This window comes from Amaranthus tricolor, chromosome 16 (assembly GCF_026212465.1).
Source record: "Amaranthus tricolor cultivar Red isolate AtriRed21 chromosome 16, ASM2621246v1, whole genome shotgun sequence".
NCBI classification, from domain to species: domain Eukaryota; kingdom Viridiplantae; phylum Streptophyta; class Magnoliopsida; order Caryophyllales; family Amaranthaceae; genus Amaranthus; species Amaranthus tricolor.
In genome coordinates this window covers 4,210,360-4,235,520 of record NC_080062.1, presented here as the reverse complement: position 1 = coordinate 4,235,520, position 25,161 = coordinate 4,210,360, and the positions used below count along the sequence as shown (strand labels likewise).

Sequence of the window (25,161 nt, the reverse complement as noted above, 5' to 3'; positions counted from 1 at the left end):
ATGGGGTCTTTTGGTGGGGTTTGTAACTCCCATTAGAGTAATTGAAAGATCAAGGCAATTATCTCATATAATTAATCTCTCATAATTTCCTTAATCACTTTTTACCTTTGCATTCTTCCACTTCTAAAAATTCCAAGAAAATTCTCTAAAAATCCCTCCTAGCCACACACCTAAATCCATCATCCTCCATCACTTGGTGTTTTGTTCTTTTGCAGATTGTGAGTATAATTCTCAATCTATTTTTTTATTTATTTTTATTTTTTAGTTTTAATTTAAAATTCTATGATTATTATATGTTTTTATCTTATAATTTATGATTAATTTGTGGTTTAAAATTTATGTATGAATTTGTGATTTATTTTTTTTCTATATGTAGGTTGTTTTAGGGTTTTTAGATATGCATATATGCGAAGAGTATGGTTCGTTTGTGTATGGTTGATTGTGAAGTTTATATATAAATATGAATGTTCATATATTAAAAAAAAATATTTGTTTAAAAAGAATTATTGTTGAATGATGAATTTAAATTCAAAGGTGGTCATGAGAATTATGTAAATTTGGTCATTTTGATTTGATAGAAAATATAGCATTGAAATTTTTTTTTTAGATGAAATTTGACAAATCCCGTAGGGTTTGAAAAATTGTGGAAAAAGGTGTTTTTGGGGCACTTTTGACTTGAAAATAGGTTTAAAAAAATAGTACATTATAAATTATGAAAATTGGTACCCGAGAGTTTTGACGCCTTCCGGACGCAACGGTGAAGTCGGAATTTCAGTTTGACAGCGTTAACATACTGTTTTGGAAAGAATACTAAATCTAAATTTTTATTTGATGTTATGTTGTGATGAAGTATGTTGTGTGATCATGAATGAATTGCAAGAGTGGCTTGGTGTTAGATGTGTGTGTGCGTTTTGATTGTGGTTTGAGAAAGTGTGAATATATGCTTATTCCCGTATGTACGATTGAATCATGTAGGAAGTTGATTCGTGATGGGAAGTTGATAAGTACATTTAGAATTTGCTTTTGCTTTTGCTTTCTTAAGGTACGTACACGCAGTAAAACTTTGTACATCACGGATTCGTTGTTACAAAAGATTAATAATAATAGCATAATGAATAAAATATGATGCTGATGATTAACTCCATTAATCAAAGGATATGATTTCAATAACTTGACAAGTAGAGGTAGTATGACCTCATTAACTTTAAAGTAGACGTAATATGACGTCAATTGGTGGAAAGACTTTACAAGCGGTATGTGGGGGCATTATGAGCCACCGCGTGGGTATGCATACTTAACCATAGGCATCGAAATAAGGCGTGTGTCATGGTAGAGACTTGCTTAGGGGATAGCTCCCCTAATGTATTGTCTCACCTTTGAAGTCTGGAGTTTAATCCGACAGTATGGCAGGGAAAGTACAGCAGTATGGCTTGGAAAGTACATCAGTATGACTGATTAGCTCATTGAAACATTTTGAAATCTATTAAAAGTGCATCAAAAATTATAACCGACGTATGGTAGGATGTTATTTTGTTTATGATATAATGTTAATGTTATAAGAGATGTTTTGCTGACGTGTACCTTTGATCTTAACGATCCTGCGATGATGTTGTTTCCCTTTTGGGGTTAATAATTAGGAGTGAGTTAAGTTGTAGGTTGGGGAGTGAGGATTTTTCACTTAGAAGAATAAAACAGATAGAGTACGGAAAGTTATAATATGAACTTTTATTTAACTTTAAGAATGGATTTATGTTTAAGAGGCAACTTCGCTCACGAGTTGTAATAATTATACTTTTGACTTTATATCTTATCCGCTGCTAAGATTTTCGCATCGCTAGATAGTTTGTAATAACTCTAATAGAACTCGATCCGCAAGTTTTATTTAAAAAAAAAAAAATCTGATTTTATCATGCCTTTATGACATCCTGATTTAACTCGAGTTATACCCAGTTTTCTTAATTAGGTCAAATTCTCTTTCTAAATGATTCGAGTTTTTTTTTGGGATGTTACAGTAATATACTTAACTACATATTTCAATTTCCAGTGGATATAAGTACTTAATCTGACATAAAAACTTGACATTTTGTTTACTACATAAAAAGGTTGAAAGCCCAAAAATCACCACGCATATTTAAAACATTTGTTTTTTTTATAATATTGTAAGTAGGTATTAATAATGATGTAAGTAGACATTTACTTGAATGTAGGCATTAAAGATACGGTAAGTAAGTATTACTAATAATGTAAATAGGCATTAATTTTTAATGGGCTGGGTTTGAGATTGAGAGACGGTCTCTCAAAAAACTAACTGTTTATAAAAACCCAAAAACTCAAAATTAACTCATAAACTTTCCTTTTTTTTCTTACTCTAATGCTGATTGGGAGAATATTTGATTTTCGTTGCTCAATTCCTGATATTTAATTTGGTTATTTATTATATATTTAAAAAAATTTCTAGAAGATAAGTTGTTACCCAAGTTAACAACTGCTAAACCAAAAAAATACCCCTGTAAATTCGGTGATCAACATAAAAAGAGCCCGGTACACACTTTTTTTTTAATTTTTCAACTACTCGCTAGTAGAGAGTAGAGAGTAGAGAGTAGAGAGTAGAGAGTCAGACAACCCCAAACAAATTATCAATACAAAATTTTGAATAAGACTGTCACACTTGTGTGTCGTTTCTTTTAGTTAGACTGGTCTAATTTTTTTTATTATTAATTTTAAGATTGAAAAGCCCAATTTTAATACTTAAACAATCAATTCTAAAACTTAAAAGTCAAATTTGAAAACTATAGTCATCCCAACTTTATATTAGGATGACTTAAATATTTAAAATGGTGTTAAAAATTTTTAAATTGATTTTTTAAGTCTGAAAATCTGTTTTATAAATCTTAAAATTGACTTTTTATATCTTAAAAATTCGTAAGTCAGAACAAAAAAAGTAAAAAAACTTATGGGTCTAAATCAGTCGTACAACTTAGACCGTCTCATAAAAGACTTACTGAAGAGTCAATAATCAATATTTCTTGTAAATTTGAATGAATTAAGCTTATAGAACGTTTGTCCCAGTGAAATAGTCTTATATAACAATTTTGTAAAAAAAATTATGTGTATCCACTATCCAGTAGCCCCACTCGGGCCGAAAATTTGAAATGATTAAGACAAATTATCAACAAAATGAACCAAATAAGATAAGTTTCAACTTATTTCCAAAAGTAAGCGTGAAATTTAAAATCCTGTGGTTTAGGGCTGTTCGCAGTAACTGCGAACATGTCAAAAAAAACACAATAGTTGTTCGTAGTTACTAACTGCGAACAACTTTGACTTTTTTTTTTTTGACCTGTTCGCAGTTTGACCTGTTCATGGTGGAAACTGCTGTGCGTATTTGTGGAGCTAGTTGTTCGCAGTCAAAAAAAAGTCAAAGTTGTTTGCAGTTAGTAACTGCGAACAACTATTGTGTTTTTTTTTATTTGTTCGCAGTTACTAACTGCGAACAGTCCCAAACCACAGATTTGGGAATTTCACGCTTACTTTTGAAAATAAGTTAAAACTTATCTTATTTGGTTCATTTTATTGATAATTTGTCTTAATCATTTCAAATTTTCACTCGGGCCTATCACTTATAACATGAACTATGGACTTTTATGAATTCGTAGCCCACTAACCTATTACAAGATGATTGCTTAAGCGAAAATTTAAAACAAATAAGCAATGTTAATAAAAATATAAAAAAATTTGTCTTCATGTTCGAGCTTAAGGTCAGGTATGTTCTCAATTATTAACAGTGAACAAAAAAATTGGTCAAAAAAGACAAAATTGTTTGTTCGCAATTAATAACTGCGAACAAAAGTAAGATAATGTCATAACATTAGAAGGGACAAAAAAAATTGTTTTCGTGATTTTCATTTTTTTGTCCCTTCTAAAGTTATGACACTGTCTCGCTTTAACTGCGAACAAACAATTTTGACCTTTTTTGACCAATTTTTTTGTTCACGGTTAGTAACTGCAAACACAACTAACGTTAAGCTGAAGACGTTAATTTTTGAATTTAGTTTACCAGAAGCTCATTGTTTTTTTGTTTTTTTTTTGTTAAAATGGCTTATTTGTTTAATCTTTCTGCTTAAGCTTCTAAAACTTCTATGGTTATTTGGCCCATTATTTATTATCACCAGCCCAAAACACTTTCCTTGCATCGCTGTGTACAAACTATGAATCAAGGCTTTTCTGTGCATACAAAATATTGTATAAATATTGTATAAAATATAGATTAAATAACTCAATTAATATAAATTATAGTAAATACATATGAACTTAACAACAAATTTTTAATGTCTTTATATGTCTTTTCACACTAATAAGCTCTAAGCTACTAGCTAAATTTTTTACCAAACACTATTTAACAACCAGTTAAAAAATTTCAGTTGGTCAAATCTATTCATAAAATCAGATGGTCAAATCAACTCTCCCATTCAGCTATCAACTTTCAGCTATCAATAATTTGCCAAACACCTCTGCAGTCTTTACAATTCACAAAAGTAGTTGAAAATATTTCAATTTCTTTAACTCATTCTATAGTTTTCATTTTAAAAATGTTCCAATAATTATTTATTGTGTATCTTCTTATATAAAGACTATGATAAGAGTCTAGAAAGGATAAAAGCATAACAAAGCTGGGCCATGGCCTCCCTCAATTTTTTTCGAAAATTTTCATTACTCTAATTTTGAAGATTGACTAATTACTCTTCCCATTAATATTTCATTAATTCAACGTTTTATTTTTACCCATTGGCTATTGTTACTTTTCATTTTCTCTTTATTAATAATAATAATAATAATAATAATAATATTTTTGTTTCTCATCTTATTTTAACGTCTTAAAAAATTATAAAATTTTATTCATATAATTATAATTTGACTGTTCGGCCCTCTCTCACGAAAACTTCTAGCTCTACCAAAGGATAATAGAGAACAAATTATATGCTTGACAAAGAGGCTACAAGCCTACAACAACCGAGACCCTCAGCTCGAGTGGACTAAAAATTCTAACAACCATTGCTATTAGCAGTACTAAGGATAGAATCATTGAACCTCAACATGGTAGGCTTCTTTTGACACAGTCAAAGTTTTAATGTGTCTTCAAAGTTAGAGGCATATAAAATTCAAAAATTTTTTATTTATTTTTCATTGGAGTACATATTTGACACATAACATAGTTATTTTATTTGATAATGTTATTATTTTAAACTCTAGACACTAAAAAAAAATTCTCTTCAACATAAATCAATTTTTGAAGATAAGGATACAAAAACTATAAGATGAATGATAATGGGTATGTTTATTTATTTTATTTAAATTTATTCTTTGCTTATTACTTCATTTATGTTTATATTATTTTCCTTATAAACTTGTTTTAGAGAACTATGGATGGATTCAATGATGTTGAGCATAAAGAATTGGATACTTGATCATTTATGTAATTTTTATGTTTGTTAATAGAACTTTAGAGTCTTTTTTTTTCTTAGTTATATTCAAAGGACTATTTCGTTTAATTGTAATTATGGTACTATTTTTTTCTTTCTATGTTGAATTTGAAGGATGATATATTTTCTTTGTTAAATTATATTGGTAAGACTATTCTATTAATATTTTATACTTTTAAATCATTAATATAATATCGATATGAATACACCTTGATACTAATTCAAACTCCGAGTGAAGGTGAACTAAATAAACTAATTTAAATTTTATTCAAATTAAAATTAAAGATGAATAATTCAAGCCAAATCCAACTCATTATCATCCCTAATACTTGCTCCAATTATTTATGTATAAAGGGGTTTATAAAGCAACTAGCAAGACTTAATGCTCCTAGATTTTTCAAGAGAAGAAAAAAGGCAATGAATCACGAGCAAATTTAAAAAAAAAAAAAGAAAAAGGAAGGGACACGACTCACGAGTCACGAGTCACGACTCACGAAAGGGAGAAGTGGAGTAAGTAGTGCGATAGCATGTGGCAACACTCCAATTTTTATTGATGAATGATGAATAATGATGACTCAACCAATTACAATTTCCCAAATCAAACAATGAAAAAATAGATACTCTATACTCCTACTTACTCGGTTTTTTAATTACCTCCAAACATCTTTTTACGTATTTGTTACATCATTTATATATTTAAAGTTATAATAACTAAAACTAAAATAAAAAAATTGATACTATGAAAACAAGCAATATAATGAATAAAACAAAATTTCACATGACTATATTTTTTCTCATATAATAATTACAATATTTAAAATATCATATCATAAAAATAATAAACAGTGTAAAAATTAATTAAGTAAAGTAATAAAAAGTGAATAATGTTACATGGAAGGTTCTAAGCATATTCAATATGTTTCGACTGTACAGGGCCTTAAATTTAAATTACTTGGTATATATTAGATGTTTAAAGATATAAAATTATTAGAAAAATATTATAATTTTTAAAATTGCCCTGGATTTTCATAGAATTTATTAATTTTTATTTCACCCCTAACAATGTATTTAAGAAAGTAACACCTTTATTTTAAAATACTTACAACTGACTGCAATATATTACGTGAATTAATGTGATCATCAATTATAAATATTGGAATGAACAAGTATGTGTCTACATTCTAGAGTTTCGCATCATCGATCGCCGACTCATTCAATACTTTCCTCTTGTTTTGAAGACATGTCAGAAGGAGCACATTCATTTACGATACTCCCTACACCTTTCCTAGTCTCACTCTGTCTCTAAGAAAAAATAGTCACAAATGTAAATAAATTGAAAATAAAAAAATAGGGTAATGATGTAAAAAGGCATATATTTCCTGGAAAACTAAAGACAAATATGTAAATAGGATAAAATAATAAATTATAGGTGTAAATGAATTAAAAAATAGTGTATTTTATGACAAAAATAAAGTAAGTAAATTCAATTGGAGAAATTAAAAAGAAAAATAGCGTTAATTCATTTGAATGGAGAATATTTTATCTTGTCTCTATTATATGATGCTGCCTAGATAGACTACTCCTCCATTCATTTTGATTATCTTCATCATTACTCATTAGTTTTTCTTTGTTCTATGGAAAGAACATTAGAAAATAGAGTGTTTTTTCATTACAGGATAGGTCAAGGAATAAAGAGTATTTGACAAGCAAATTTATAACCTTAATTGAAAAAGTGATGCTTATTTTTCAACTGAGATAATATTACATTCTCAAGAGAGTATTATAAATGACATACTCTTATGAGAGACCATCTTTCAGTGAGACGACCACTAAACAAGAAGTCCATATATGCAGAGTGTTAAATATTACTTTCTCCGTTCTGAAATACTCGCTACATTAGACGTAATAACACTATTCATCTTTCAAGCTTTATACATAGAAAATAATGTATAAATATAAATATAGTCACGTTAGATCTTGTTTAAATCGTCTAATCGCATTCACTATCTTCTAAATTGGACAGAAGAAACTTTCATTATATCATATTTTTATAATTTTTAGTTATGAATAGTTTAAGATATAAATAATCAAAATTACACATTGGATTGTGTATTAAGTGATATATAACAAGTATAATGGAACGAAAGAAATCATTTGTATTATTAAACTATTTAACCCACGTATAAAGCGAGTCTCACAGTAAGACTGTCCCATAAAATTTTAGTTTTAAATAAAGATAATTTAATGACTTAACGGGCCCAAAGTCTCTACCTTATCAAATATCAACCCCTTTTATTTTATCTTTTCTTTCCATTGAGTCAAAATCTTAATCCTTTCATATTTTTTTCTAAAAAAAACACCTACTAAAACCCTTCCCCTTTTATCACTCCCTCCTTTCTCAAACAATATCTTCATCTTCTCAAAAAGCTTTTTAATTTCCTCCATTAAAATGAGAGTAAACATTGCTCAAGCTACTCCTCCTTCTCTTTCTCCACCTCCATCTCCTCACAATGCTTCTCCATCTTCTCTCTTCACCTTCCAGAAACTTCGTCTTCATCGTTCTCCTTCTTGTTTACTCACCTCATCAACTCTTCCTCGATCAAAATCAACGGACCAAAACCTCCGTAGATCTTGTAGTGCAAGTTTTGATGGCCATGATTTTCCTCATCATCACCCAATTGAAGATTTCACCCGAAAACAAAACACCCATAAGCTTAATTTCCCTAGTTTCCGTGGAAACATGTCTACTACTACGACGTCGTTTAGGCACTCTGATTCTCAGGTCGATGTTCTAGAACCTTCTTTACTAGGTATCAAACCTGACCCCCCAGATTGGCCTGCTAGGGATGCAATGATTCGTGAGTGCATTGCTAAAAGAGCAAGTAGTATTGAATTACCTGTTTCTCTTAGAATGATTAAAATGAAGCAAAAGTTTCTAAAAATGGAAGAAGAAAGAGAGATTTTGGATCTTGAAGAACATATGACAGATGGTCAACCTTCCATTAATAGTTTGTGTTGTTCAACTTTGTATATTGTAAAGGAAATACAAAGTCAAGCATTGAAAAGCAGAGGAATGCTTTTAGATGAAGAATTAGATGATGGGATTGTAAGTAAAGTTCAAAGGGAAATGACATCATCTTTTATTTGGTTGTTTAGAGAAGTTTTTGCTAAAACCCCTGATTTAATGCTTCAAGTTATGGTTCTTACCTCAAATTTTGCTACCCATTCACTTGAAACATTGAAACCATTAGAACAAACCCATGAAAAATTGAGGGAAAAAGATGAAGATTTGGGGCAAAATTCAATCAATTGGGGGGTTGGGTGTTTGGAATTAGGAAATTCAGGGGTACCCACAAAAGAAATTATGGAAAAAATGGAGGAAAATGAGGTGGGTTTATGGAATTCAATGGTGGAAGAAGCTAATCATATAGAACAAGGAGGTTGTGTTAAAGATAATGAAGTTGAATTTGGAGATTTTGTTAAACATCTTGAAGATAAATTGAGGGAAAAGAAAACTGAATTTGTTTCTCCAGTGAAAGTTGAGATCGAAGGGGATGATTATGAGGAGTATCATAGGACTGATCTTCTTTACCAAATGGGTTTGTTTCATGATCCAAATAACACTCTTTTGCTCTCTAATTATGCTCAGTTTCTCTGCCTTGTTTCCCAAGATTATGATAGGTGAAATTACTGATCTTTCCTGATGTCTTTTTGCTAGTTTTGATGTTTTAGAAGTTATCTGGAAAAATAGTTTAGTTTCAGTTTCTCGAAAGCAGGGTTTGGAGGAGGGAAGATGAGGTGATAGAAATTAGAGAGTGCCAGAGAACCGCGGTCAATTATAACCTCAAAAGGTGAGAGTCCTCTACAGAGAGGAATACGAGTGACACCGTAGATTTCCTACAAGCCGGATCACTATATCGCGACCATATCAGGTTTCCAAGATGACCGTAACTGTATTTTTGCACTATGATATTAGGTCACTTATATAAATTGATTGTCCTTGAATACAGTATTTAGTAGCTTGTTAGACTATTGGATGATATTTATCTTTTTGGTATTCATTCTTATCACTATTCATGACTACTACTAGTAAGAGTATTGATATATGGACTTCCTTGGAATGGGAAATCGAAGGTCTCACTGGTGTACTAGTCTAATCTACTTAGTGATCAAGAAAAACTTGTACCTGATTTTCCTTTATGACATTTAACTTATTGTACCATTGCTATATCACAAGACTAATGACCTTTGTTGTACTAGTCTTATCTACTTAAGTGAGACTTCGACTGGAGAAAAACTTGCACCTGACTTTCCTGGTTGACATTTAAGTGATTGTAGCATTGCTATATCACAAGACTAATAACCTTTGTTGTACTCGTCTAATCTACTCGTTTGTATTGCCCTTCAGGGCTGAGGAGTGCTTCAAGCGCGCAATACAATTGGATTCAACTGATGCCGAGGTAATGATCCAGTACGCAAATTTCTTATGGGTGGTGAGAAAAGACCTTTGGGGAGCTGAAGAGAGATTCCAGCAGGCCATGGCAGCTGAGCCAGACAACTCCTTTTATGCATCAAAGTATGCTAGCTTCTTATGGAGTACAGGTGGTGACGATACATGTTACCCTCTCGATTCTCCGACTGGGAAGAGCTAACGATAAAAAATCGAGCAGCTTGCAGATATTAGCAAGCTCGGCTCTGTGAATATCACTCTTGGTTCGTTCGTTGTTCAAATTCACCATCACACATTAGATTATTTAGGTGCGTAAATAATAATCGCATATTGATGGTACCTATTCCATTCTATGAAGTTTTTTTGATTCGAGCTGTTGGATATCTTTTTTGTATGGCTCTTGAGCATTGTAACTTCATGATCTTGGCTTTGGTACCTCTGTATCTTGTACTACTAATATGTAATTGTACAGTTGTAAGTAAAGCATCTCTAGTGAGCATAAACACTTGAAATTTATGAAATTTACATAGCAAATACTTAGTTACGGAAAACGGAATCTTCGTTTTTGAAATTCTAGTTTTACGCTCCTAAAATTAGATTTCCCAAATGTTTTTTTCAAGCCAAACTTTAGTCATTTTCTTTTCTTACTTTTTTTTTTTCTGTTCAAAATAAAAGTCGATGCGTACGTTTCCTACGGCTTTGAATCTAAATAACGCCTCTTCTCTTTATTTTTGTTTTTCATATTGAATCATATTTCATTTCAGGTATTTGGATAAATCTCATTTTCTGATCCACACCAAAGGTAGTAGGATTATGCATTGGAGAATTGACTGAATCAAAGTTAGCATCACTGAAAAAGATCTAGATGACTGAATTGAAATTCAATAGTAGCCTTCAAAAACTTCCGTCAGGTTGGGAGAAAGTTCCATCCACCGAAAATAAAAAGCAATTTTAACACGTCTTATCAAAGCATCTACCAATATCTGGGTATATGGTAGATGTCAATTAAAAATTTGTGATTTACCGTGTGCTACTCCAAGAATTGCAAATTGAAAAAAGCAAATTATAATCATATTTAGAGTAATTTTTGGTTATTTTAGCAAATTACAAAATCAAAAGGCAAATCAGTTGATAAATTATGTTACACTCCAAAGTTAGCTTAGCTATAACTTTGGGACCAAGAGATGGGAAGGACACACATGCTGACAATCATGTTCCACAATCCATTCATTACTTTCTTACTCCTTTTCTCCTCTTCATTTTATTATTTCTTTTTCGGGTTGCCTCGTCCATTTTGCTAATCTTTTATAATCAGCAACAAATCACTATTAATCTTTTAATCTTGTTCACAGACGAGTTCTCTTTATCTCATTTACACATTTCTTACACTTATGCTTAACTAACTAGAACAGACGAAATAGTTTACAAGACCATTTCCATTCATCAATTTACAGCACATAAATGCAGCCGCACAGGGAATTGGAGAATGTTTAGATCATTAAGTTGGTGAGCTTACTTGATCTATCTATCACAAAATTTCTTTGGTTGGTCTAGGTTACTATCTTACAAGAATATCTATATAATTATCCACTAAAATCTTCAAAACTCGAGTAAAAAAAAGCTTCCGCAAAGCAACAATAATTGATAATAAGACGATGATGCACTTTCATTTGTACTTATTAAGTAAAGGGGCCACCTTTAATATCCGACCCTTGTGATCATTGTCAAGCCACCTTATCTATGAATAATGTGCAAGTTTAAGTTTCACACAAGATGAATTTTATTCAACTAAAAATGGGCCTTCTTAACATAAACTATAACAACCCTACTTACTGGATAAGGAAATGGGTAAGACAATTGAATAGTACCAACGACAAAAATCGCGCAAGAGTACAAAAACAAAGCTCAACTCTGGATCACACAGATCTGATCTAAAGAAGAATATAATGCAATCTTCTATTATGAAGATATTTTTATGTGCAATATGATATGACTTATGACCCACAAGAGAACATCTTATTAGTTATTAGTTGACAAGAGAGATCCTCCAAACAGAATAGTCCGAATCTTCTATTGTTTGAGTGATTACTTTGAATATTGCTAAAATCAGTCTGAAAATGGCTTCCGAAAAATTTTACCAACGGAAGAAGGCAGTACATGGATATGGTGGGGAACTGAACAACTGATCTAGATATGTTTAACGCTAAACTTTTTTACTATTGTTTTTCATTTTTAGAGTGGGATAAATACATGAGTAAATGGGATGGACTTAAAAAAATTGGTAATGCAGTATACTATGCAGAACTAAATGAGTAGGGTGTGTTAAGATGAAGGTACACAATCACCAAAACCAGGTGTTTCGGCTATCAACAACTTTCATGGAAGTCGAAACTAAAGGCATTTTCCCAAACGTAGCAACGAACCTGTTAACGCATTCGGTCCGTTTCTTCCTGTGACCTCCCAAACTGCTGATTCCTATAGAACCGATTTCGAATATCTTACCTGCAATAAGTTCACAAAATGATTTTCTTTTTCCTGAAGCAAAAATAACAGACTAAAGAAGCAAAAATGAAGTATGGACATTCTAGAATAAAGGAAATCAACTGAAAATTGCAATTCTGAAAATGTTCTGTGTACCAGGGAGGAGCCACTGCTCCAATAAATTGCAATAATACAAAGCTTATCAAAATACACCCTCATTTCAGAAACACACACTAGAGTAGGGCAGTAAGAATGTCATCTTATCATAGTAATTTAAGTTTTCTAGAACATGTATTTAAAGCTTATATTAAAACTTTAATGAACTATAAAAATATTTTAAAAATTATAGTGACTAATATGTTAGTATAATAGCTTCTAATGGCTGTTATTCCGTGATTTAAAATCATAGGTTATAATGGAGTTTAGCAAAACAGTAAACTCAAAATTCGTTGTTTAACAAAACAACCATGCACAAAACCACTAATTTGCTATGCATTATGACTCAACTACTAATTTAAGCAAGAAAGTTTCATGAACAGGCACACTACTAAGCACTTTATCCTCAAACTGGCATACTTACGTGCAACTCATGTGTCCAAGTATCGTACTCTGCAGATTTGCGGGAGAAAATCGATGATTTTGAAGCAAAAATGGAGTTTCGAGGTGTTATACCAAAGTTAAAGAGTGGCGACTAATAAATTGGAGGATGGATCCCTAAACATTTTTTCACTTTACAAGCTTGTGAATATGTATAGGAAAAAAATTTAACCATCCCCGAGAGAAAGAAAATATATATCAGTGATCATGTCTAAAATAAGAGTCTGTTGAGGACACAACGAAAAGGTTTACATCTCACAATCCTAGATTACTCTAGCCACTCATTGCTGTCTTTTTTTACTACAGTTAGTGAAAAAAGATACATCAAACTTGCTTTGGCCTCTATCAAGTAATGACCAAGCTTCTGACATTACCTAGAACACGACAGCAATGTAAATACAATAAGACAACATAAGACAACACATGTTCAAGTAATATCACCCCATATCTTGTTAAAGGTTGTCGGTCCACATTATGGACACTTATAATATCGGCCCATTTCCCATACAAAAACACCCACAAAACACCGTAAATTTATCTCATAGAAGTATTTGATATTATTGGACTAGAAGTATCGTTTTGAAAGTTGCCTATTCTTTCCGTTCAATACGTATAAATGCCATAAAAGAGTCCACATTTTTCCTACTAATAAAAGAGTCCAGATTTCACCTATTCATTCCACTTAATCATGCATAACCCAGCAACGAAGTTCGCCGTGATTTACATCATATTACACAATGGCACATTGTATAACCAACAAGCCCTTCTAGCATGTAGAAGCCGCATAAGAAGGTAGTATAAAACAAACAAACAGAAACAACTGGTAGACTACAAAGTATGTCATTAGGACATCAATATAGAATCTAGAGGGGGAAAAGGTTTTATATTCAGAAAGTAACCGTATCCAATTGAAAATGGCTTTGATGCAGAAGGGTATATGGAATCTGATAGGGAAAAGAAATTATCTACAACGACCAGAAAACAAATATTGACTAGTTACACTCTGATGCAGCAGTTGAATGAAAAAACACATCCCTCAGAGAGCATTAAGTGGTGACAAAGTTTTTTGGGCTTCACAATTTATTATTTTTTCTCTCATAGAACTCTGCATTTTGTTTTCATTTTTGGTCTTCATGAAGACCAAAAGGATAATCAATTAACCAACTATTTTCTCTGTCCTTTTTATGATTTTTTTTATTACTACTCCCTCTTTACACCAACATTTTCGTTACATTAAAATGCTTCAAGCACTATAGAGTGCACATTTGCAAATTCAATTAAAAAGGATAAATTACATAGGACAATCAAGGAAAGAAGAAAAGCACTAGTCAGAATATACATTAAACAATGATGTTCACCTTTTACCCAGATTGGAGCAGCAGCAGTTGCATTTGCAACAAGAAACGACATAGCAATATCTTCACAATTTCTGCAAAAACCATTCCCATAGCAAGTCATAAGAATGCAGTCAGCAAGTAATAAATGACACGAAGTAGACTGTAAGCTGTCAGCTGTACCAAGGGATAATCAAATATCACAAATCACTGCCAAGAAGCTTAAAATATGTACCTGTTCTGAGCGACATAATCTCGAAGGGATGCAGGAAACTCATTTGTGTACATTGCCAGATACTTCTCGTGGAAAAAAGCTGCCTTTGATAGAACCATACTATAAGTGCCCATCCACCAAACAGACCACCAACCTCCATAAACATAGTATTCCTGGTTGCCTCTCTGCAGCACAATTCTTGAGTAAGAAAACACAGAAGGTCTGCAGAGTCTCAAATTCGTATCAGTGACAGGCTGGCAGCCATGACATGCTATCATTTACAAGCATCTATAAATAACAGGCTAAAGGTTCAACTCAGCAATGAATACAACCCTTACAAACACCATGGCTAGTAAATTGGATGTCAAGCATTAGCCTCATGCTTGTGCAAGAATCATGATGTTTTGTCTGATATCAAGGGTACAAGAGGAATGAAGACAACTTAACTCAATAATATCAGAATTGGTTACCATACCTACAGTATAGTAGAGTAGAACAGAACTGAGAACTCTATAAATATATAACCTTCCTTATCTCATGTTTTGATTCATGATGCAGAGCTAAGAAAAGAAAATAATAAAGAAAAAAAGCAGAGACATTTATTTGACATGACGGTACATTCACATTCCAGCGCCTTTAATACAAGCATACAACATATATTGAAGTATAAGTGCCCCAGAATATATTATTGTTCATAACTGTATTGAAGGGTTGACAACCATCAAAAGTAGGTAAAACAAGGAGTTCGAGTAGAAGGTATAAAATGATTCAACATGGTTTCTTTTACACCACTTTACACGAATGGTGAAGAGAAGACTGGGATCACAAACTGGAAAATTCTAAAAACTTAAGCATATTTTTTAATAAAATTAGTTGAACATAGAAGCCAATTAAAGTCTCAAACAAAAGAACAGCACTGCTACTTTTCAGAAGTGTAGAAAGAACACATCAGATCTGCCATTATGTCAAAAGATAAACAGCATTCCATATCCCCAATGTCAATATGTGGACTCCTGTCTAAGCGGGTTCCAGGGGTCGGATGCTTGCAATCATACTAGGAAAACAGCAAGAGAATGAGAGATGCATACTGATTGATCCAGCCAATGCATGCGTGGCACAAATCCGACCATTGTATCTGGAGCACTCTGCCAAACATTAAATGCCAGTTCAACTGAAGAACAAGGGAATATTACATCATCATCAATAGAAAAGACCACATCTGTCTTCAAATCCTTGATTTCTTTGAATCTATTGTTTAAGCTGTCCTCTGCATTGATATCAAATTTCAGTTCAATCTGTCGCCCATTCTTTGAGTTTCTTTGTACAACATGCTCTAAGTAATGGATAAGAGATTCAGATGGAGAACTAGGCTCACTCCATACAATGTGTATGGAGTCCAATCCATGACATTCTGCATAATGAGAAATGGATTTCTTCAAAAGATCGTTTCTCTTCCATGTATTGATTAAAAGAGTATATCCCTTCCTGCAGTACAAACACCAATAAGATTTTGGAGAAATATGCGGCATCACCAACTGAATGCATTAAATTCCACAGTACTTCCGTACCAAAGGCTAGTAAAGTAAGTTTATTTCTCTTAAAATATTCATTATTTGAGCAATGGATCACCAATTCACCATAAAGTTGGCACTAAGAAATTTAGACCCGCACTCAAAGTACACTTTGAACCAACTAAAGCAGCACACAATGTAGCTTTGTTCTCTCAACCCAACAAAAGAGTTCAGTAAGGAGAAGATCACTATTAGAGGGTATAAGTTCTGAGCTCATGAATTTTATTTGGAATTCCCCTTCACTAAAATTCAAGTGAATTGACAGAAGCCAGAATTTTATGAAAAAAATACTCTTGCTCGTTCAACCTAATAACTAGAATTGACTTTAAATTCTTTTAAGTCTAGAATATGGTAGGTAACATAAAATTTGAGCAAAGCATAGTCCATGTACCAGATGATAACATTTTTGGGACATTCAATGGTCCAATATTGATCACTAGAATAACTGATCCAAATATTGCTTTTCAGATCAACTTTGCAAGTTGCAAACCATAAGCCTAATTATGCCAAATTGTTTTGAGTAGTTTCTTACACGGAAACTTAACTACTTATGTTTTAAAGGCATGCCTAGGGGTAAATTGCAACCTGAGGCATTGGAACCATAATTTTTTTATTTAAAAAAATTGAAAGCAAAGATAAGAAAGGCTGATTCAAGCTCAGCAAGCTCCAAAGTTATTTATATTTCATTCAAAGCATATCTAGCCTCATTATTTACATTTAATTTATAAGGCTATCACGCCCAACAATCTTGTAGCTAGATACTTCAAGAAACATACAAGATATTCCCCTGCTAGCTACATTGCACAATATTCTGCGACACTCATCAAAATTCCCATAACATATCACTTCATAATCCACTATACTGTGCCAGGTGCAGATCTAGCCTTTGCAGCTTTATTCGTCATTTTGCTGCGCCTCCTGTACCTGATCACGTACCTGTCATGTTCATGCATGACATGATTCCCTGAGGAGCACAAGGCGACATGCAACTAAGCTGACTTTTTTTAAAAAAAAAACTTCTAATTGTTCGAAACATCCTATATACAATACTTGGCAAGGATGAGCTTACAGGGAAAATGTGAATCAACCTATGACAGGCGACAAAATCAGTGCAACAAAAGTTCGTTACAGAGCACTATGAAGTACATGTTCACAACTAAACAGTTAGCTCAAATTATTTCTCAGCACATCTTTGTACATCCAACTTACAATTAAACATAGCAACAGAATATTAAAAGAAACTATGCTTTGCAGAAATTGTTTAACAGAGATAAATATAGACTTTTTAAGGCACCAAATCACATGCATACCCATTTATTATATGGTTGTTAAAACATATAGTTACTATGTAATTTGTCATTTGCAATTTGCCATAGGGAGAAACCTTATTGAGCTGTCCAAGTCTAAAACAGAAACAGAAACCGTGTTCCCTCTTTTATAATAAACCAACTTTTCTGTTAACGAGATTCTCACGGTAACTAAAAATTTTATCCTGACTTATCGTATAAGACTGCATGACTCCGGCTTAATGAAGCATAAAAAGGATTAAAATACTTGGTTTTTGAGGTGCGGATGGGTAGCGCACTAGGCATGATCTATGGATGTAGGCATAATTACATGGAACGTGGAACGTAGCCACGTTCTGCGATCCGGGAACGTACGTCCCCAATCACCACGAAACGCAACCCGAATCGTACAAGGTGAAGTCCTAGTTTAGAAGACCTTTTTTAAAAGGTATTTTGGCCTTCATTTACAAACTAAAGAAAAAAAGGTAGAAAAAAACAAGATAAAACCTAGAAATGTAAAAAAATTCCACCTGAAAATAATTTCTTAAAGCAACATAATCATTTTAATTTAATTTTGTTTTCAAATATATATTTTATACATAATGTATCTCATACCCAATCGTTCACGAGTCAATCTAGATTGCGTTCCGTGTTCCAGTCCCCGTTCCCCGTTCCACACCGAATGTCGTTCCAGGTAACAATGGATGTAGGCCATTGTTGGACTTGCTTGAATGTGTTGGACCCAAGTACCCAAACTACCTCCCTTCTTTTTTAAACCCTTTGCTAGCCTTCAGTTTCATTCTTTCTTTTCTTAGCCCTTCAATCCTTCCATTCCTTTCACATCCAATAATTTCTTATCTCTTTCACCCTTACTCTTACCCTTTAGTTGCAAAGTAAGTTGGTTTGGTATGATGGTTTGCTTAGTTTGATAAGTTAGCACACTTGGCTATGTCTTTTCTTGTTTCTTATATTGTTAAATGCTTGATATCACCAACACTTGTATAAAATCATGGTGATATTGTTTATAGTAGTCCATTTTGGTTTGTTTTGATTTTGAAGGCTCGAAAGCCTTACTTTCATTACTATCCGTTCATTGGTCATAAAGGTTAGCTAATAGCACCTACGCATTCAAAAAAATAAGAAAAGTTGAAAATTTCCTCACAAAAAAATCAAAAAATGTTCATAGTTTATAATATTAGAAGTTTAGATGCCAAAAGTGTAAAGCTTAGGGTCCCATTGGTTTAGTTCAAGTAGACCAACTATATTCGCAACCCCTATTTATCACATATCCATAATTAGCTTTCTTTCATTTCACCTTTTCAAGCCAATCACCCCATTGTAGGCATGGTCCACCTCGTAAGGAAGTCCTTCGTCATGAGGCTCCCGAGTACTACTGAGGTACGAAACTCGGAAGCACCTTTGTGTAGAAGGCTCACATCACTTCCAGCCCTAGGTGAGACTTGAGTAATTGAACCCTAAGCATGATGATTGTGATCCACTACCCTAGAGTGAGGATGCTCCCCCCTCTATGTGATTGTCTTTGGAGCCTTTGTACTCCATGCTTGGTTCTTTGGTATGACTTGTGTGGGCCCTATAGGGACTAGCCTAGGAGCCTCAAGTCTCCATTTTGGGTTAATGAAACTGTGATTCTTATAGTGCCTTTATGCATTATTCCCAGTTCAAACTTCAAAAACTTTAATCTTTAATCAAAGTTTAGCTTTTATTACATACTTAAATATTAGCATTATTTATTGCAGCTTGTTGGTTATCATCTTCATCTAAAGCTTCATCCATGGAGGTTGAAGATAGGTAAAATCTGGGTTTTTATGCTTATAATCAATCTTTCTCATATTTTTTTGGTAACTTCTAAAATCCCTTCTTGAAAGTTATTGAAAGTTTTCTCGTGTTTTTATACTTATTTATGATATTCACCATTATTGCTCTTATTTTGTGATTATCCTTTGAACTAGATTGAATCCATGGTTATTTGATGAAAATGATGTTTTTGTCTTGAATTATCAAGTTCTTCATGACAGAACAACACAAATTGATGTGGATAGTCACATTATCAGACATACGCCCAAAAATAGAATGATTCAGCCCAAGTACGTCAGCACTCACCACGAAAGAATCAATTGCAAATGTCTCACAACATTCTTTCCTATTCAACAGTATTCCACATCATTTCAGTGAGCCATCAACATTCATCTTGAGCAAATTACAAGAACTAATAAGGTAAAAAGTTTAAAAAAATTCTTGCTCAGTTCAAAGTTAGGTGGTTATGCTAATGCAAACAAATAGGAATTACTACCCCCCCAAAAAAACTAAAGACCCCACATTTGACATAGAGGTGAAGGCTTAAAAACTTCTACTACAGTCAACATACCAAGAAGTGTGCCGAATCAGGACAAAAATGTGCAAAATTTCTAGATTTATCTTACGAAGCATCTTCGAAAGACTGTAAGAAATAATACGGTCAAATGTAGTAGTTTATCAGATCCTCTTGCGAGCTCATAGCTAACTAGAATTTTTTAAAGCCATAAGGCACAAACTCTGCAAGATGAAGAAACCACCAATGATGCAAAATAAACAACTAGCCAAAAGATTGGAGGCAATAAGGAAATGAGATCAAAATTCTTAAGAGGTGAAAACTCAATTAAGCTCCTAGTTGATCGCATTGATGTGTTGATATAATGACGAAGTTGCAACTTCAAATGTAAAGGTAATATACTCCTTGACACATATCTTATGCTAGTTATTTCATGCATTGCAATGATGTATGGAATAAAATCAATCCTTAAAAATGATAGAAATCAATTGTCAAAGTTGACAAGGTTTAACCACAAAATCGATAATGCCTATTATTGTTGGACAAAGTGAGCGCCTTTTAGACTTCCTACAATCTTTTGCAACACTTAACATCAAAAAATCACTATCTCCATAACTTCTACTTTCAGAACTTTCTTTAAGTAAAATTTCAGTAACTTGACTAGCCATTTTACAAATTACAACTCAGTTGTCATTCTCTTTATTAAAAAAGGAGCATCTGAGTTGCACCTAGGCACAGTCAAGGATCTAGAAAAAACGCTTTTAATGCGCCCGGAAAATCGCATTACAAGAAGCACATAGAGAGGCACTAGAGGCAAAGGCGCTTAGAAAATGTTTTTGGTTACGCGTTTTCCAAAGTGTTGAAACGCATGTCTAAGGCAAATCAAGGCGAGGCATAGCCCCATACACCTTGGTGTATCTCACGGTTTTGAAAACTAAGGACATTTATAGTCTAACTTAACGTGTTCAAGTGTCTACTTAGATACATTGAGCTTAAAAATTTAATCTCCTAATAGCATCCTATTCCACATAACACTGCTCTCTCACTCCATGTTACACTTGTTTCCTAAGCAAAGTCATATCTTGACTCGTAATCTTCACACGATCCTTCTTGTTACCTTAACACTCAAGACACATTCATAACAATAACTATAATTGTTCCGTGTCTAGTTTTGATATATTGAGCTTTGAAGTTTTTTTATTCAAGCAATAAACGCTTGAAATTAGGTTCATGTAAAGGTGATTAAGATAGTCTCAAGGCGAAGAGAGCTCCAATGCAAGCTTACTCTAAATTCTAAACTCATCAATGAAGCAAAAGATCTCCAACTAATACTTCACTTGAACTAACAAATTTCCTCTAGAACTCCATAGATCCTCAATAGCTTTACCGATATCAATGTGAGCAAATTATGACAAGATCATAATTATAATTCTTAAAAACTCTTCCTCACTTCGCAGAGAAAATAAACTCAAAGGTGAGAACTTCTAACCGATGCCAAATATACACGTTTTCAAATTCTATAATTCATAATCTTTCAAGTTTCAAGTAACCTTCATAATAATCACAACTAACACGTAATTTCAACACAAAAAACATAAACAAAAATAGCAACTTATAATTTCTAAATTTGCTATTTGCTAAACTTCTAGATTTCAAATCCAATTCATTTAGCAATATTCAACCACTTTCCACATAAAGCAAAATAATCGCATATTATACGCTTCATTTCATAATTAAATGTGAAACAAATACACAAAACACAATTTAATTAAGATAAGAAACTAATGAACCTGTGAACATCAGATTGATCCACAAGACTGTAATGCTGTTGCCATGGCAATGAAGTGGAAGCACGAAAAACGAGCAAAATCAAGGTGAATAAGATGCAAAATCCGAGCAATATTTTAATTTTTACAGATCCGAGTTTTCGGAATCGCTGAACCGCTCGCCGACTAACAGGCGAACCTCTCATTGCCACCATAACAAATCGTCGTCAAAAAAGCTAGAAATATCAGAACACATGGTGGAAATTAGCAATCAATGACGACACAACTCATCCGCAAACTCAATAATTGAACTAATCGGAAAATTCTGCCGGTGTCAAAATAGGTTAAGGAGAATCAATTCAAGGTGAATGTTGAGAGAATGCTGATGGAGACTAGTGGAACGACGTCGTCATTTGGTGTGAAAAATGGAAATAATTGCGAAATCGAATGTGAGAGAGAGGGAATATAAGAAAGTGTTTGAAAGAAATGAAAAAAACTCTGAATAATAAGAGCAACTCTAGTCATTGAGTTACTTTTGGACGGAAAACGCATGGGTTCCACTACCTTTTTATTTCTCCCTGTCCAATTCAGCTTGCGTGTCCTATTTTTTTTTTATAGTCAAGTTATTTTAATTGTTCCATTTTTATATTTGGTATGGGTTTTTGACTTTTATGCCCTTAATAACTTTATTCTAATTTCAATTATACCCTCTATTACCCATACTAATTTTCCTCCCTTACATTAAAAATCCATAATACTACTCTCTTTCCTACCCTTAGGGGCCCACTTTTAACTCTCCTTAAAATCCGTAAAAAATCAAATAGGACTCTTAAGGTGAATAGGAGGTAGTATGTTTTTAGTTCTTTCCTCCTTTCTTCTTTAGTCATTCTACTTATTTATCACCCCTACTACTTATAATACAAAAAATATAATTTTTGATAAATAAAATAATATCTCTTGTATTTTTTGTTATTCACCAATATGAATATTTCTAAGTTAAAATAACGTAAAAAAAATTCTACTAATTATTTTCTCACACTGATAATTAATATAAAAATTTTAAAATAAATTTAGTACTTAATTTATATAAAAAATAAAAATACAAATATGAAAATAATAAAAAGTCTCTAAATCAAATACTACAATTTAATTTGCACCATATTTTTGCCAAATATGTTCAACAAGATCTGTTGGAGTTGGTGATGCATACGTCGGTTGTGCATATCAGCATTGATTTGAAGGATATTTGTTGCTAATAGTGGAGAAGCTCCTCAGTTGACATCATCCATTGTTGGTACTCGTATGCATTCGATACCTTCATAATCATAATTTTCTTCATACTGGCCACGTTCATCTTCCACTATCATATTATGTAAAATAATACATGCATACATGATGTCACTTATTGTCGGAGTATCCCAAATTTTATTGGTCCTCGAATTATGGAAAATCGTGATTGCAAAACACCAAATGCTCGTTCTACATCTTTTCTTGCACCCTCTTGATATTTAGCAAATAATTTTAGTTTTTCCCCTTCTGGTAAAGGAATTGTTTTGACAAAAGCTGCCCATTAAGGATATATCCCATCAGCTAAATAATAACCTAAATTATATTGTTCACCATTTACCTGAAAGTAGACAGGCGGAGCTTGTCCTTGTAAGTGTTTGGTAAATAACGGTGATTTATTTAACACATTTAGGTCATTATTCAACCTCGCAACACCGAAGAATGCATGTCATATCCATAAATCAGGAGAAGCCACTACTTCTAAAATTATTGTTGGTGAGCTTATATCACCTCTAGTATACGCCCCATGCCAAGAAATTGGACAATTCTTCCGTTCTCAGTGCATACAATCTATACTACCGAGCATTCCAGGAAATCCACGCGCCTCCCCGAGTCGAAGCAAACGTGTTATATCATTTGCGTCAGGCCTTCTCAGGTACGTTGAACCATATAACTCTCTAATTGCCTTTACAAACTCTCGAAGACACTCAAGGATCGTACATTTAGCCATACGAACCACCTCATCTAGCATATCGGCAGGGCAACCATAAGCTAACATTCGTATCGCAGTTGTGCATTTATGTATGGTAGAGAAACTGCTTCTACTTGTTGCATCAACCCTTTTTTGGAAAAAAGTATATCGATTCTCAAGATCTCTTACTATACTAAGAAATAAGTGTTTTCGCATACAGATCCTTGTTCAGAATTGATAATTGGTATACACAGGATGATCACAAAATATAATCTCTCATTATGTGCTCTTCCCCAATCTCACACGCTCTATTAATATATTTCCTTTTTCTCTTATTGTGGGCATTAGAGCTACTAGCTTCATCAAACTTTTTGTAGCACACATTTACCAAATGGACAATTTATTTCTTGCATGAATATTTCTAATATACTCATGCCTTCAAATTGATTTGTTTCATTTTCACTCTCATTTGAGAGCATTCTGGATGTATTTAAAGTATTTGACATTTTATGGAATAAAAATGTTGGAAGAATACTTTATAGATGAAATATGCTATGAAGAATATGGTAGATTATAAAACTTTTGAATGAAAGTTAAAGTACACTTCCTCTCTTTTTATATGAATATTTGCTAAGGTATAACGGCTAGTTTATAACAGCTAATTTCTAACGGCTAGTTTATAATAATTATTAGACATAATTTAATAATTAAAAGATAACATTAATATTACAACTTAAAGAAATGGGTTACTTAGACAACATAAACATCTTAAAAACTAACAATTGGAATTTGAAATAAAAATTAAACGCTAGATATGCAAATAATTTAAACTACACTATTGACTAAAAGTTGAAAAATTGAGCACATAACATTTCACAAAGGTGTTCATGCTTAGTCCTTTGATCTTCCGACATATGTGACATATCTTTACTCAAAACAGCTAACGCAACATTGAACTTTTGTGCATCAGCTAGTGCTTGTTGAGCGAATGTCATTTTCTCCATGGCTGCCATTTTTCTAGCCTCTATGTCAATAACTTGTTGAACAAATTCTTCAGCATCGGTGACTTTGTTCTTTCCTTTATTTTTTTTGGCAGCCTTTTGTCCGATTGGTCGGGAAGCATTGATAGTATCTTCATTAATAGTAGTAGCACCAGATGAAGTTGTATATGCTCCGGAATCATTTATTTTTGATCTTTTAGATGAATATTCTTGCATATACATATCATTCCATTTAACTTCATCTTTTACCGCTTCCCACCAATAAACAAGGTTGAAAGATTTGCCTTTTTCCTGCTCGAAAAATAGATGGGCCTGCTGCATAAAAATGATTTCGCTCCATTCGCCACAATTCATGTTTCTTGCTCTTTTATAACAACCAGCAGTTCTAGATTCTCTAGTGAGTTCATTAAATTGATTGGCTATTTTAAGCCAATAAGAATTGCTAGATTGATGAACACCGATAATTAAATCTTTGGAGGTGCTCAACCAACAACTAACGAGTTTCAAATTTAAAGCTTTCGTCCACCTTTTTTTTTGTGTGATATTTCCATGTTTGTTGGCTTCATCCTCTTCTAAGTCAAAATCATCATTTAAATTTATCCTCTCCAAAGCATCTCTTCCTTAACTATTTGAAGAGTTTGTTTGGGTGCGATTTTCGGATTTATGATCTGAAA

General features: G+C 32.8%; 2 protein-coding genes and 1 pseudogene across 3 annotated transcripts; 1 reads left to right on the top strand and 2 right to left on the bottom strand.

Moving 5' to 3' along the window:
- The first annotated feature begins 7,621 nt into the window (after positions 1 to 7,621).
- On the top strand, positions 7,622 to 10,451 carry LOC130803025 (uncharacterized). 2 transcript variants are annotated; one of them, XM_057667172.1, is made up of 3 exons: positions 7,800 to 9,161; positions 9,257 to 9,331; positions 9,889 to 10,451. In XM_057667172.1, exons 1-3 carry the CDS (start codon positions 7,930 to 7,932, stop codon positions 10,130 to 10,132), a joined length of 1,551 nt encoding a protein of 516 aa, XP_057523155.1. In that variant the 5' UTR covers positions 7,800 to 7,929; the 3' UTR covers positions 10,133 to 10,451. The 2 variants fall into 2 exon arrangements, with proteins under 2 accessions (XP_057523156.1, XP_057523155.1); XM_057667173.1 differs by lacking the exon at positions 9,257 to 9,331 and having other exon boundaries at positions 7,622 to 9,161.
- Positions 10,452 to 11,924: 1,473 nt separating this feature from the next.
- LOC130803026 (glycosylinositol phosphorylceramide mannosyl transferase 1) lies at positions 11,925 to 22,015 on the bottom strand. The gene is made up of 5 exons (XM_057667174.1): positions 21,533 to 22,015; positions 15,645 to 16,041; positions 14,578 to 14,741; positions 14,367 to 14,437; positions 11,925 to 12,432 (listed from the first exon to the last, which is right to left on the bottom strand). The coding sequence occupies exons 1-5, from the start codon at positions 21,721 to 21,723 to the stop codon at positions 12,272 to 12,274; spliced, it is 984 nt and encodes a 327-aa protein (XP_057523157.1). The 5' UTR covers positions 21,724 to 22,015; the 3' UTR covers positions 11,925 to 12,271.
- A 781-nt stretch (positions 22,016 to 22,796) lies between these two features.
- On the bottom strand, positions 22,797 to 23,992 carry LOC130802440 (uncharacterized; annotated as a pseudogene).
- Between the last annotated feature and the right edge of the window lie 1,169 nt (positions 23,993 to 25,161).

What these genes read in the sequence shown, in the direction of transcription:
- LOC130803026 (XM_057667174.1), bottom strand. Translation starts at nt 21,723, where the DNA reads ATGGTGGCAATGAGAGGTTCGCCTGTTAGTCGGCGAGCGGTTCAGCGA. An exon ending in GATTATGTCGCTCAGAACAG is followed by an intron (nt 14,438 to 14,577) that starts GTACATATTTTA and finishes TGGTTTTTGCAG; the next exon opens with AAATTGTGAAGATATTGCTA. An exon ending in TGCTCCAATCTGGGTAAAAG is followed by an intron (nt 12,433 to 14,366) that starts GTGAACATCATT and finishes AACTTATTGCAG; the next exon opens with GTAAGATATTCGAAATCGGT.
- LOC130803025 (XM_057667172.1), top strand. Translation starts at nt 7,930, where the DNA reads ATGAGAGTAAACATTGCTCAAGCTACTCCTCCTTCTCTTTCTCCACCT. An exon ending in GTTTCCCAAGATTATGATAG is followed by an intron (nt 9,162 to 9,256) that starts GTGAAATTACTG and finishes TCTCGAAAGCAG; the next exon opens with GGTTTGGAGGAGGGAAGATG. An exon ending in GTCAATTATAACCTCAAAAG is followed by an intron (nt 9,332 to 9,888) that starts GTGAGAGTCCTC and finishes ATTGCCCTTCAG; the next exon opens with GGCTGAGGAGTGCTTCAAGC.